Below are 15,661 nucleotides of genomic sequence, written 5' to 3' on the forward strand. Positions count from 1 at the left end.
TCAAATGTCACATAACTTGGCTTTGAAAATCATATACAGGAGAAATGTAATTCTGTATTTATAAACATTCGAGTCAAAGAAAACATAAATTAGACTGACCTAATGTGCCAAATATTGGTATGTAGACTAAGTCAAATAAAACAAAAAAATGTGATTCTTTAGTATACTGCATTTACTTTGTAAAATAAATAAACTGTAAAGATAAGTAGTTAAAAATGAGTCATTCTTTATGGAGAAAAGGTATATACCCATATACATACATACTTATCTCCAAAAATAGCACAAAGAATGAACAAAATACATATATTTGAATGACATGTGAATAAAAAGTGTGCCTTGTTTTGAGGCAAAGATGTTTTTAAAATACACGGATCATGTGTAAGCACGTCTGTGAATGAACACTCTCATGCCTGTATAGTCACAAAGCACTAAACTGATAATACTGTTTAAAACATCAAGGGGAAAAACTCAATATAGTTTTACTTCCAAACTTTCTAAAAAGAAAGGAAGAAAATAAGTTATATCTTACATTTATCAAGAGAGTTATAGAATTCTAAGTACCATATTTTTGAAAAGTATAAAGAAAAAAAAGACGTAGAAGGCTATGAAATGAATTGATCAAAAGGAAAATGCTAATTTTACATGGCTTATTTCCTAGTCTCCAAGCCTTTTTGTCTGGGTTCCTTAAGCATCTGCTAAATCAAACTGCTCCATTCATAAAGAGTCGTTCTTTGCTTTCAGACAGTTTGCAACTGGGACAGCACATTCGTAACCCCATGCCTGCCAAAAGTTTTATCTCAGACTGATGTATTTAGCTGAGAGGGTTACTAAAGAATGAGGAGCTCATGTCTGATTCTGCTTTCTTTAGTTTCATTCAACTCTCCATGCGGAGTCTGATGCCTCCTGTTCTTAAGTTGCTCATCCATTATGCACTACACAAACTGCACAACCTTCTAATTCTAGCCAGCCTTCCAGAGCCTACAGCTGTTTTGAATCTCAAGAAATTGTCAGTAACTAATAATGTCTTTTTATGTTCTAAAGTGTTAAAGTAACTGTCTGCACAGTAAGACCTTTGTTTTTTAACTGAATACCGAGGTAGATAAAGAACTGAGTCTGGAATTAGTGGTGCAAACAGATTTCTAACCCGCGATCACCAAAATTCAGATATTACATGCTTCTTCAAGTGTTTCCTTACTTTTCAAGTGTCGTCAAAAACAAATTCTGTCATGTTCATATAGAATGCTGAAATAACATAGCTAGGATAATATCTGACGCACTGAAGGTTCTTAATAAGGTTTTGTTTAAATAGGGATTTTCTGCAGTTACTTGGATACAGATATTGAATATTTTAAAAAGAACAGAAGTTTAATATATATATGTTACTAACTCTGGCATAGATAAAGGGGGTCTGTATTCACAGTAAAAACTGGTTTTGAGGCAGCCTAATAAATCAGAAAGCTGAAATGGAAACAGAAAAGTTCTCTACGACTCAAAATCAACATTTCTGCATCATCAGTTCTCAAACTCATGTCATGTTACTGCAACTGTTACAGGAACGCCATGATGCCCAGACCTCCATGAAAGCAAAAGAAACAGTGTCAAATCTTTGATTCTTTTCACTTGTTTTAATAATTTGGTTCTCTATGAGTCGTGACCTATGCAAAATGAGAGACGGATAGAAGGGAGAACTGAATACTGAGATATTAGAAACACGCAAACCTTAAACATAGGCCATGAATTGAATGTTTATGTCCTCTGAGAATTCACATGTTGAAACCCTAATCCACAGTTGTGAAGGTTTTTGGAGATGGGGCTTTTGGGAGGTAATTAGGTCATGAGGGTAGAGCCCTTCTGAGGGGATTAGTGCCCTGGTAAGATACCCAAAAGCTGGCTTCCCTTCTCTCTCTCTCCACAATACCAGGATACAGCAAAAAGACAGTCTGCAAACCAGGAAGAGGACTCTCACCCAAATCCGATCTCAGAAGTCTGACCTCAGACTTCCTAGCCTCCAGAACTGTTAGAAATAAATGTCTGTTGTTTAAGCCTCCCAGTCTACAGTATTCTTTATAGCAATCTGAAGTGAGACAATGTATATTAATGAGAATGCTCTGAATCCAGAGGACACCTATAGCAGAGAAGGCAAAAGAGTGCTGACACTAAAAATAAAAACCTCCATTAAATTCTGAAATGCCACTTGACAAGTTATGTGTATTATTTCCCACAGGCTCTTGCAAACTCATAAGTTTGGAAATGCTGCCCTAAATGAGAACTAATGAAATCAGCATTCATTTCCATATTCTACCTTTTTTGCACATGTATTTGAGGACACATATGCTACAATATAACTAAAACACAATTTAAGAAGGAAAAACCAAGAGGTAAAGAAAATTCAAAAGTTCAGTAAAAACGGTACCAAGTAGCAAATGTACAAAGCAGATAATACAGGTAAACTTAACCTTCAACATATATCACACAGATGGAAGATCTAAAGTGGTGAGGATGGCATATAGAAAGGGGGTGATTAGAAACTCTAGTCTAGAGGAAGCAATAATACACCATAAAACAAAGTTTAGGCAAAAATTATAAAACATATTTAAATACAGCATGATTCAAAAAAATTAATGAAATGAGATTTCATTTGATATATATTTCAGTTAGCAAAATGTACGGTGACATAAGATGACACACTTTTTATCAATCCATTCATACTATATGAATCTGTATTAAATTTATTTACATTACCAAAATTTGATAAGCACCCTTTATAGCTTTCTAATTTTCAGAACCAACCAATATCAAATGCATGGAAATGCATCATAAGTGTGGGCAGATGTTTTAAATTTTAACAATAAAAATTAATGTTAATAAAAGTTAAGAAATAAAATAGGTAAGATGAAAGAATATGTTATGGGGCCCTTTTTACTCTTAAGTAGATGAAAATCCAGAGATGCCATCTACAGTTAATAGACAAAGAAACAGATTTTCTAGTGCATTATTTAAAAGTATCTACAGTACACAATTTTTTTTCATATTGCTTTATTTCTGGAATGCCTTCTCCCCAGTATCCATCATGAAAAACATATTTATCCTACAAACCCCATTCCTACGTCACATTTTCCCAAATCAACTCAAAAGAATGGTAGTGCGCTCTCTCTCTCTCTCTCTCATTCCTCTCCCATTAATAGTTTGTGAGTTACTTCACTATGTCATCCATTATATTCTGACTCGCATTTCAAGTCTGATGTGTTTCTATTATCACCTGATTAAAATACTAACTTTAATAGAACCCTTGTTTTATTCATCCTTATATGTGTTAGGAGCTCACAGAGTTTCTCTTTGGACTCCCTAGATAACTAATAGTAACCACTAGTAGAATCCAAACTATAAATGAGGGCAAAAGAATGGTTAACTAACTCTCTCACACAGGTAAGTACACATGAAGTTTAAACAAAGTTGAGTTTAAACATTAAATTACCTGTACTAGGAAGTGGGCCCCATTTTGAAGAAATGCATCATTTCTTATTGGTAATTTTGTAGTGACTTGGGTTTTATATCCTGGGAAAATGAAGTTATTTCTCCTGGATATATTTAAGATGCCATCTTTTGCTTCCAAAGGGCCCGCGGCTCCAGCAGGAATATAAAGTGCAGAGTAAAACATCCTCACATCTCCTTTAGTTCCTCCTAGTCTTGTAAAACTCAAAGATAAATATCGTTCACCTGGGGTGCTTTCAATCTTCTGATTTTCCATAGGAAAAAATGTCAGTAGGCCATAAACATCATCACTATCCTGAATATAGAACAAAAGCTGTGGATAAAGGAATAAAATATTAAAATGCAGAATTCTCACATCTGAGATACCAAACTGTTTATTTGCCAGGCTGTCCTGATTTTTAATCTTCATTTACTTATCTAAAAATGATCACTTCTTATATATAGTAGAGTAAAACATGAGTCAAAAACAGATTTGAAAACCTTCATAATTTATAGTGTGCAGAATTTTTTTAAGAATAAACTTTTCATTTACAGATGGGATAACCTTGATCAAGCAAAACAACTGGCATTTCTAAAACCAGTGTTCTCCCTGTCACATCAAACTAAAATAAAGGTGATTTGTGTAACCAAATTCTTTGGCTCTTCCATTGGACAGCAATAGTCACACCAGGAAAGTATAACAAGAGATCTACCTCCGCTGGTTCGCTCACTTCTGCACCTCCTCGTATCGTATGAGGCAGAATCTGAAGTAGATAAGCTTCTGCCTCTTCTGGAAGATCGTCATTAACAACAGTAAGAGGAACTGATGCCAACATCTGCCCCTGTGCAAAATGGAGCACTCCAGAACTTGGTCTGATGTCTGCCGTTACCGGCGAAGGATCACTGCTATTCCGTGTCAATACCCACTTCACAGAAACATTCCCATGGGTGCCACCATTTCTAACCACCGTAATTTCTTCAAATCTAGAATTTTGTAAAAAGAAATATATGCAGTCATATAATACACTCTATTCCCTTGGGTAGATGTTCCCACTGTCAAGTTGGCCATCAGACACTGGTAAAAGCAGAATCCATATAATAAAGAATGATTGTTTTTAATCTGAAGGAACTGATATGTGGATGTATCTTAGGAAACTATCACAATAGGAATTCACTTGCATATTTCAATCACTCCCAAAATGAGAAAGAAAATAGCAGGACCATGATAGAGAAAATGACATATACTCTTAAGAGTTCAATCAACATTGTGCCCAACACCACAACCATAAATCTTGAAATAACATATTAAAATAATTGTAGCAATGGGTTTAAAATAAACCATACCTTGATGTTGTATCTTCATCAATTATAACTGTCCTTTCAAATAAGACACTATTGAATGAGAGGACTCCATAAGGTTTGTCATTTGGCTTAATGGTGACTTGTACAACAGAAGGGCTTAATAGCACAGCATCGCCCTGTAAGGTCTCTTTTAGTAACATAATGTGAAATGATTCAGCAATCTCTGGTATGGTGTCATCAACTACCTGAAATTTCAGGTGTGATTCATGAATAAAAGGTGGAAAAACAATAGTTGTGTTTGGCTGAAGATCAATGAAGTCTAAATTTTGCTGAGCCTGTGTTGTTGAATTCCCAGTTATAATAACATAACTGATCGAAACTTCATATTCGTCAGATCCAATCAGATTCCCATTGTCATCTTTTCCACGAACCACTGGAATCATGAGTATGTGGTCATCTTCGGGTACCAAATAAACACTCTGAATGAATCTCACAGGACTATCATTTTTCTTAATGATGATCTCAACTGAGCTCCTAGAGGTGTTGATCTCAGCTCCTCCTTCTACACTTTTCAGTTGAATCAAAAATATTTCATCATTTTCTGGTACCTGTCAAAGAAATATAAACAGTGGCAAAACATTAATAGTCAAAATTTACCTGCAAAAATACCAAAGTGTAAAAAGTCACTATGTTTCAATATAAATACATAAAATAAAAAGGTTTTAACTGAAGGGAGCAAATAGCAAATATTTACTAAAATATTTTCCAAAGGTAAATAATGTATTTTAGATAGGGAAGGAAAAGTTCATAAAGCAACGGTACGAACAGGTAATGAAGTACAGATATAATGTCTTTCAACTTTCATCAATCTTCAGGTAACTCTAAAGATTTGATGGTAAAATGAACATATATTCTTATTGGTTTTATCAGGTTGGTAGTATCCAAAAGTACCGTTCAAGATCAAATAACATTTAAGAATCTGGAAAATTACATAAAACATCACCTACAAATCATTAGTTTTCAATTGTGATTTATTCTTTCTTACTAATGGTTTCTAATTCAAGAGCTAAGCATACGATATCAGTCACATGATATCCAAAATATACATCATGCCTCCCTGGAGAAAAAGCTGTTGAGAGTCAGTATTAGGGAAAATGTTGACTTTGTTAAAACTTTTTTTGTTTGTTTGGTAGCTGCACAGTATTCCTAGGGATAACCTCCACTGTGCTATTTGAGCTTTTCCTTCACTACAAATTTTATTTTATGAATAAAAGTGAAAAAGTATATATTTTTACCTCAATTAATAGCAATGTAAAAGGAAAAGCTATGTATCTCAAAAAATAAAATATTATGACTTGATTACTGATCTTTTTTCCCCAACTTTATTGAGGAACGCTTGACAAATATTAAAGTGTACAACGTGATGATTCGATATACATATACACTGTCAAATGACTATCAAGTTCAAGATAATTAACAGATCCATCAGCTCACATATTCAACTCTGTGTGTGTATATTTATGGTGAAAATGTTAAGATCTACTCTCAGCAACTTTCAAGTATACAATACCATAATTTTGACGATACTATGCTGTACACTAGATCCTCAGGAGACGATCTTTTAAGTTTACAATTAGAATACATAATAATCATTACCCTAAATTATATACTTTCCAATATTCTGGGATCTAAAAACAAACAGTTTTTGTTGGCTACCAGAACCAGATGAACTAGAGTTAACACTACTACCTAATATTACATTTTTTTCAACAGGACCACTCTCTCTTAACAATGTCTTCTAATTCATTTACCTTTTTTCCTCTCTTGGGACTTTTTGTGATTTGTTTTCATGATTTCTTTGTAGGAAGGTAGAGAGATGGTTATAAATACCCAGTTATTTTTTTTTTTCCTGGCAATAATAAGATTTTTTTTTTTACGTTATTTTTCTGTTGTTTAGCTCATGGAGGATATACTTGCACGTTACTGTTCAAATTCATTGTTTCCTGAGCACTTACTTTAGCTGTGTATATATATCTCAAACCTTGGTAGCTTCAATGTGAAATGTAAACTAACTAAACCCTTCCTATGAATATGAACATTTAAAATAGCCAAACAAAGGAATATCAATTGCAGTAGAAATTTCTTTGCTTTTATAGTAAAATATTTATGCTGGGTAAGTAGACTGTACCTGCTCAAAACTGAAATCACTAACAAAAATCAGTCATCATACAAAATGCTTAAATTTCTGTAGTACGTGTGGCTGCCAGTTATGTTCAGGTTCATCAGCAAATTCAATAACATAAATATTAACAAGATATCTTCCAAAATAGCAATTCATAGATAAAGTATGACTTGCCATAATCACTACGTTCTTGAACAATTTCAAATGCTGAACACAATTTAATCCTTGATTTAATGTTCTCTAGCATGTCTATAATGCAGACAGAGTCCCTGTCCCATTTAAACATTTAACATTATCCCACCTCATCATCAAGTACTGTCAAGTTATAAACTACTTTTGCTCTGCCAGGGGGAAATGTGATATTTCCTTTAACTGGACCCAAATCTTCTTCTGATGGATTAGGGCCACCTTCTACCTGCAAAGAAACACACAGTGCCATCAATAAATGCAGAATATTTCACAAGAGTAAAAAAAAGCATTATTAGGATGTCAGCTGACAAAAATCTGAAGTTTACTTAAAAATGTTTTACAAGAATTATACTAACCTGTATGAAAGTCTCCCCTTGTAATTAATAGCCAGGGCCTATCATTATAGACCTTGACTATAATTACATTAAACCACATGGTTTCTAAGAGCTTTCTCTTTTTTCTCAACCATTGTATTAAACCTGAGGGAAAAAACTTATATTTTTTCTTGAGAGGAAGGTATACAAAATTAGTAAATTCTCTGAAGTAATGGAATCAAATACCAGTTCCACCACGGACTGTGTAATCTTGGGGCAAGATATTTAACCATTCTGTGCAGCATTTTCCTCATCTTTGAAAAGAGCATAATAATATCCACTTCACAGGCTAGATGTGAAGATCTAACAAAATCATTCTTTTTGAAAAGTATTTATTACATACTCTGAGTCCGACCTCTTCTAAGTATTGAGGATATATATAGTAGTGAACAAGGCAAACTCCCTACCGATCAGGACGTTACATTTAATAAGAGAACAAATGATAAATAAATGTGTTATATGGCAGATGATAAATATTATGGAGAAAAATGAAAAAGGGCATAAGGGAGACTGAGTGCTGAGAAGAGTTGCTGTTTATATGCAATGACAACAGCATTGGTCTAAAGCACTAGAACAGCATACGGCAATATTAAGTGCTCCACAAATGTTAGTTGTAACTATTTCAAAAAAACAGAAGGCTCAATGTAGGTGCCTGACGACTGCAGTGTACACCTGAACCTGAGGCTGAATTCTAATGAATGTCAACATTAACTTTATTTATTTACATATATATATATAGTCACAGGAAGGGGAGTACAGCATAAGGAATAGAGACAGTGGAAATGTAACGTCTGTGTGTGACATGAGAGGGGTAGTAGATTGGGGGAGGGGGGTTATCACTTTGTGAGGGGTTGAATGTCTAACTATTACATTGTTTTATACACCTGAAACTAATAAAAAAAAGAAAAGGCTCAAGACCCAGTAAAATAACTTCAGACATTCATAGTAAAGGTGAAAACACTATAACTGATGATCATTTCCTTATCCTTTCTACAGCCATTTTTTTCCCAATTTTTCCCATATTTGTTATCAAATACATTTTCAAAAGTGTATTATCTAAGTGCATGTTCCTAAATACATGAACTATTGCTTAAGGATTCCTGTAAAGAACTTTCAAGGCTACTGCATATTTAATTAGTATTTACTATGTTTTTCATGCACTCCTGCCTGATGTGATTTTATTTTCTTATGTAATTAATGTAACCATCAAAAGAGGTAGGTCCCCATGAGCTCAAGTAGAATTATGTTACATAAATCCAATTATCCATTCTATTGATATTATAATTAATAATTAAGATAGATACTGGTGTCAGAATTGTGCAGTGTTTTAATGTTTGAAAATAGCATACAGTCATGTTCAGGATCTTTATAAAACACAAAAATTAGTTGGAGATTTATATATGTATCTCATAGAACAACAATATGGTAACACAATGGTAAGCATGTGATCAGTAAGCAATAAAATGGAATGGTTACAGCTAGCACCCTAAGACATGCACCTCACCCACAGCCTATGTCACTTATGTCAAATGCTATAACATCTATGAACCTCCAAGGTGGAGTGTGACTGCTGTTAACACCATCCAGTACGTGTATTTTTAAAAATGGGGAATGCAAATGTGGGAAGACTACATATTAAATAATTTTACATAAGCCTAAGTAACCCACCAGCATTTTAAAAATTTATATCCTTGAAAAGGTTTATCATAAAGGTTCTATGAATTGTATGGAATTAATGTTGTCATAGTACTAGTAGTAGTTTGTGGTTTATTATTACTCTGTACCTAAAATGATATATTGTGTTCCATGTAAGCGCAGTGTACGTACTCAAAAGCAAGGAAAACATTTTTAAATTAACCGTGAAACTAGTCAGATAATGAAAGTAGTTACTTTTATTTCATTTTTATTAAGGGTCACATTTATTATACAAAGGACCTTATTTTTCAAATTGTTGCCATCTGGTATGAACTCTAAAGTGTTATCATTTAAAATGATTTCAAAATAAACTTACTTCAAAAGTCACAGTGACCAGTCCATAGGTTCCTTTTTCTCTGATGAGAGTAACAGGCACAGATTCATTGCTGCCCCTAGGCTCACTCACTGTGATTGAGAAAGGCTATTGGGGAAGAAGAGATAATCAGACACTGATCAATAAGAGGTAAGAGGTGGTGCCAACTGTTACCTTAGAAATACTACATTTCCCCAGACAAATCAATCCACATTGTACGCTTAAGAATATGGTATTTCCTAGCATTAATCAACTGTATCTAATAAAAGCACTTACAAGGTTAAAAGTAATAGTGTAAAGGGACATGAAACTAGTCAGGCAAAAGATGTAGGTTCTTGTCCTGCTTCTACCATCAACTAGCTGTTCTGCTGAGAAATCTTAAAGGTTATCTAATCAAAAAATGAGAAACTCCAATGTTCACAGGAACCCAGGTCACAGAAATGAGTTGTGCCTCGAGACCAGGGCAGCTCACTGGAACCACCATTTGGCCTTGCTCCCAACCACTATCCTCTCCTCATCGGTCAGCTTGCCATTGAAAAGCAGACGACTGTTAATGACTTTTTCAGGTCCTGATCACTGAGGGGAAGAAAGAGCCAGGACTTCCAATGTGGAAATGTGCTGACGTGGGTCTTATATCAATTTTTGCTCCAAAAGACGCATTAGAGCTGATGGTCCGGCTAGGTCTTATTTTCAGGGGAACATGGTACTTAAGGGCTCAGTAAATGTTGGCTTATCATCATTAGTGTTATCTTCATCATCAATAATCATCCAGATCAGGAAACAAAGCCAACCTATTTAGCAACTACTGTGAGCTCAATTGTTACTTAGTGTAATTTTAATCATGCAGGGCAGCTGCCCAGTCAGAAGCTGCCTGGCATCACTCAGATCTTAACAGTCAGGGACCTGAAACTGATGCTAGAGATTAGGATTCATTCTGAGAGGCTAAGAAGTATAATGTCAAAACTAAAAAAGAGGACTTCTAGTGGATGGTGGATTTTCAGTTCTCCTGGGTACCCTGTTCTACTGAAGCAGAATTGAATGTTAAGAATACAGTGTCACCACGATACTACCTTCTCCCCATGACTCTGGATTTGGTGCTGGAACCATGTTTTCCTGATATTCCACATGTGTTCTCTCACTCAAGTTGCCAAGTTAGTTGGTATGGAGTTCCTTTAGGCTCTCAGCCTCCTGAAATTCTCACCACTAGTGTTTTTGCCCTGTTCTAGGATTCTACAACATTTTTATAGACTGCAGGAGAGGGAGAAATTGGAAAGTAGTTAATAACTACTCCCATCCCTTTTACTTTTATTTTGGGGGCATTAAGACATTGACAGGAACTTGTGTTATCACAGCAAGCCAAGTCTATATTTGGACAGCAAATCTGCCTGTATTTCACACTAGTTACTAAAAGACACCTTCAAAGACCATCATTCATTTCAGTATTGGCGAGGTGAGAGAACTAAGGAAAAGGCTATTGAAATACATTTTTGCCTTTTGTTTTATGGTGGCTTCCATCTACAGAGACTCAGGTGATTCTCTTAATGCCACCTTGGGATCCTTTCATTCTCTAGGAAAATATCGATGTTGAATGGTATGAATTCAACAATGGCTGAAATTTCCTCTTGGACATTGGAGAGGTGGTACATATTAAGTAACCTCAACCTCCCATTAATTAAAATACATGGACCTTTGGGGACAAAGTAGGAGCCTGTTATATATTTACCAGTCTCAAGTGGAAACCTTTCAAATGAGGAGAAGCAAGCCAGCTATTAGACGGGTAATTTATGGTGATTTTTGTTTACTGTGAAAATATTTCTATTTTGAACTATGTTTCCATTTGTTGTCCTGAAGGAAGTTCTTATAACTCAACATTGTCTAGTCTTATAAATAAAGAGGAATTTGAAATATGTTCACTTTCATAAAGAAAAAGAATCCTTTAAACAAATCAATGTGAGGCTGGGGGTAAGTGCAGAGGAAAGGCAGTAGGGAGGGAAATAAAGCAAGTAAGGGAACCTGCTTCATAAATAACTAATAATGTCCTAACAGTCAAATAGAAATAATTGGTTAATTAAAATAATTTATGTAAATGATGTAGTGTAGGTTACAAAATGTCTCATTTATGTTATTCGTGAAAACTTTTTAATCAAGATACTGCAGTTATAGAGATCATATTTATCTACAGCCCATCTTATTTCAAAGGAAATTTAAGGTATTAAGAAAATGACATACAATGCACCAACTGTAGTAGCATTCTAAATTGGAAAATAAACAAAAAGCTGGGGAGCATCACATCATCTTTTAGTAATGATAATTAGTATTTTGATTCAAAAGTTTCCATATCATGAAGGTTATTATAGTCTAATACTTAGTGGAAAAACCCAATGGTATTCAAGATAAATTTTGTTTTAAGAGCTGAAAACAATTTCTTTCAAGGGCTGACCTGTCTTGCGTGTTTGTGTCTAAAGATAAAACACTGTGAATATAGGACTGGCCAGGGACACGGGAATTCGGTGGTAAGGGAGAAAAAAGTGAACTGCTGAGAAAAACTGAGGGTAACGACATGGAGTTTTAACCTTTAGAAAATATTATTCAATGGAAAATATCCAGGGTAGGGATTGACTACAGATATTGTAAGTGCTATAATGTCTGCTATTTAATTTTAAGTTTACTATAGGTTTTTTCAGTATTTTCAATACGTTTTTCTCATCTCCAAGTCACTCTAAACTTTCAAAGGAGGCTGGAAGACAATGCTTTCTTTAAGTGGCAGTTGGAGAAATCAAGTAAAAGGAACTGGGTTATAATATCTGCTACAGAATGAATGTTTTTGCCCAACCCCCGCCCAAATTCATATGTTCAAATCCAAACCTGCAATATGATAGTATCAGGTGGTGGGGCCTTTGAGAGATGACTAGGTAATGAGGGTGGAGCCTCATGAATGGGATTAGCGCCCTTATAAAAGAGACTCAAGCACTCCCTTGCCTTTTCTGCCATGTGAGAACAAAGCAAAAAGATACCCGTTTATGAACCAGAAAGTGGGCCTTCACCAGACACCAAATCTGCCAATGCGTTGATCTTGGGCTTTTCAGCCTCCATAACTGTGAGAAATAAATTTCTGTTGCTTTTAAGCCACCCAGTCTATGGCATTCTGTTACAACAGACCAAACCAACTAAGACAACATCTGAGTTAGACACCACTAAAAGAGGTAACAGATGAAACAGGTGGCATGATCAGCAGAAAAAGATTAGGACGAGAAATGACCGTGAATGTACAGGCCTCCTCAACACACACACACAAAAAACAAATCTTAGGTAGAACAAATGGACAGTCTACAGAAGATAGAATATGGATGGAATTACAGCAAATTTTATTTAAGTATCACAAGACAATGATACTAGGTAACATTGTGACAAATAATCAAAATATTAAACTATAATCTAGCAACCACAAGATTAATCAAATTGTAGCCATACCACATTAAATGAAATAATTCCAAATGCATTGTCATTTGATAATACTGTCACAGTAACAGTCCTTGGCCACCCAAGCTTCACATTTGCTGAAGGTTTCTAAAATAAAATAATAAGTTAAAAGAGGAAAGAATAATCATTTTACCAAAATTTCTCTTTCAGTAATTATTCAGATTATGAATAAACATACAAGAATACTTTTAATGCACCGATTAAGAAAATATATTCAAACTAAGTCAAGATGGCAAAGAAGTCCCAACAAGAATTCTTCAACAAAGTTTTGAAAATCATTAATCACTATTAAAATATAAATTATTATAATTAGAAGTAATCATGGGATAGTTATACTATATGTATTATAATCACTCTAATCTCATTATTAATATGACATAGAATTAAGCAGTATGAAAATCTATTCATACATGATTCTTTTCTTACACTATAGAAGGTGCTGAAATTTAATAATTAGTTATTCCATAAATTATAGAGCCAAATTAAAGATAAAAAATTAAAAAATACTTTTCTAATAAGTGTGGGAGAGTTGTCTGTAGCATTTCTATTGCTGCTCAACAGCAGCATTAAGGAATATAAAAAACAGTGTACAAAAGCAAAACTTGACAGTTTCAAGTATCATTTTTATAAAAATTTTAATCATACCGATATAATCATTCTAAAAAAAATAATCAATGCCCTTCAGATAAAGAACAGTGTTAGCAATCATTGCCTCAACCTATCATATCAACCCATAAAAGACAATTAAATATTAAACTAGTCAAGCATTTTTCCTAGGGGTACTATGAGTTTATTCTAAGGTTCAAGGACCTCCCACTTCCATGCCTGCTTTTTTGTATCCTTCCCCTTTGAACTCTGAAGTCACAGTCATTCTTTGTGCATCTGGTAGCCTGGGAAAGATAAAAAGAGAACAGGGCCAAAGGGAAGACAAGGTTTTCTTGAGCATCTGTCATGGCAATTCCTAGAAAAGCTGAAAGGATCCAAAAACTAGCTATAGGATCTTCTGAACAAGATTGTCTAAGGAATAACCAGACCATGAAATTGCCAAAGAGGTTTGCAGTTCTGGCTTCTATGAAAACTACCACCAGTCACCTAAATTGGCTTATCTCTATAGAAATAGATTTTTAAGTGTTGCGAGATTTTTATGAGTTTAAGGTTAAGGGGATTTGGGGGTGGGAGGGGGGGAGAGAAGCATTTACCTGTAATGTTAAGTAAAAAATAAAAGTTTCATCAGGCTCTGGTAAGTCATCATCACATACTGCTATGTACACTGTCCTATTTGTTTCTCCAACAGGTATAAAAGCTGCAGCATATGTGTCAAAAAAGTCACCGGTGTCATCTCCATATAGCTATCAAATGCAAAATATAGATAGTTCTTACAGTGTTAGGATAGGCCAAACTGATGCTAATTGGAGCAATCAACAGGAAAAAAACATGAATCAAATGGCACCAATGTTTATAGGTAGGATATACAAAACAAAACAAGTATTTGACAATGGATAAAAATCACCTTCAAAAAACATTATTAAAAAAATGACTCTACACAAAAACATTTGCTTGTGCTCTGCAAGGACAAAAAATCATTACATAGAAAAGTAGTAATTATAAAGGAAAGTAATGATGTGAATTTTTTTTTCTCTACCTCTTGACTGATCTGAAGTGGATTATAGCAAACTTAACAAAAAGACAAATTATAGCTAAAACTCTCCCAAAGAAGTGTTAAAAGTAGCCTGCCAAAATATATTAGGAAAATCAATTATTTTCCCTATCAATTTCAAACAAACTGCTCTTTCCAAAACTTTCAACCTGAAATTTTATTTATATTCTTCCACAACTCCAATAAAGACCCAATAAAGTATTTTAGCATTCCAAACTCATTAGTCATTATAAACCTTTTCCTTAACCTTTTAAGACCTCATTCTGTAATATTAGCATTACTAAGATTTTCAAGGGAACAATAATTATAAAGAAGCAACTTCTTGTGCAAATCTAAGTGAGATTTCTTTTGCCAAAGAACTCAAAATGAATAACTTAACTACTAGAATAAAACTATGATTTAGTACAAATAAAAAATGAAGGACATGTATAGTTAATTTTTAATCTTCATTTATAAAAATCGGTTAAGATTTAAATACTTGAGAAAACCAAGTAAGTTGTAAAGGGTGTTGGAAAACTTGTACTCATACCTTAATACAAAAAGTGGCACCATCTTTTATAAAACATTAAATATGAAGAGCCATTGAAACAAAAGGAAGAAACACAGTAATCCAACCCCCTAAAATCATTTAACAATCCAAAATAGGCAAAAATCAACAGATTTGTAAATAAATTCATCAGAGAAACATTTATAACAGCAAAAATTGGAAGCAACCTCAATGAAAAACAGTTGAGGAATGACTGGGAAATAATGACACATCAAGAAAAGTTGTGAAAATGATGAAGCAAACTGAAAATATTATGAGGCTATACCCAAAATTATAATGTAAAAGTTTATCAAGCAAAATATATACTCAAACTAAAATTTGGATTCAATAAATAAATATACAAATTAAAAACTAAAAGCAATGCACAACATTATAATATTGGATTCATTTCATAGTTTTTCCTTGTCTCTTTTCACAGTATTTCACAATGTGATAATTTAACCTATTGCTT

At 34.1% G+C, this 15,661-nt stretch overlaps 1 protein-coding gene across 1 annotated transcript in view; it reads right to left on the reverse strand.

Annotated features, from left to right (window-relative positions):
- ADGRV1 (adhesion G protein-coupled receptor V1) overlaps positions 1-15,661 on the reverse strand; it is a 503,501-nt gene that overhangs the window by 449,158 nt on the left and 38,682 nt on the right. The window contains exons 3-9 of the mRNA XM_019734240.2: positions 14,206-14,355; positions 12,998-13,093; positions 9,530-9,634; positions 7,257-7,370; positions 4,816-5,381; positions 4,185-4,455; positions 3,476-3,805 (exon numbers count right to left, since the gene is read on the reverse strand). Coding sequence (XP_019589799.2) covers positions 3,476-3,805; positions 4,185-4,455; positions 4,816-5,381; positions 7,257-7,370; positions 9,530-9,634; positions 12,998-13,093; positions 14,206-14,355 — 1,632 coding nt within the window. The remainder of the gene's footprint in view (positions 1-3,475; positions 3,806-4,184; positions 4,456-4,815; positions 5,382-7,256; positions 7,371-9,529; positions 9,635-12,997; positions 13,094-14,205; positions 14,356-15,661) is intronic.

The sequence above is a fragment of the Rhinolophus sinicus genome, linkage group LG03 (genome assembly GCF_036562045.2).
Source record: "Rhinolophus sinicus isolate RSC01 linkage group LG03, ASM3656204v1, whole genome shotgun sequence".
Taxonomy (NCBI): Eukaryota; Metazoa; Chordata; class Mammalia; order Chiroptera; family Rhinolophidae; genus Rhinolophus; species Rhinolophus sinicus.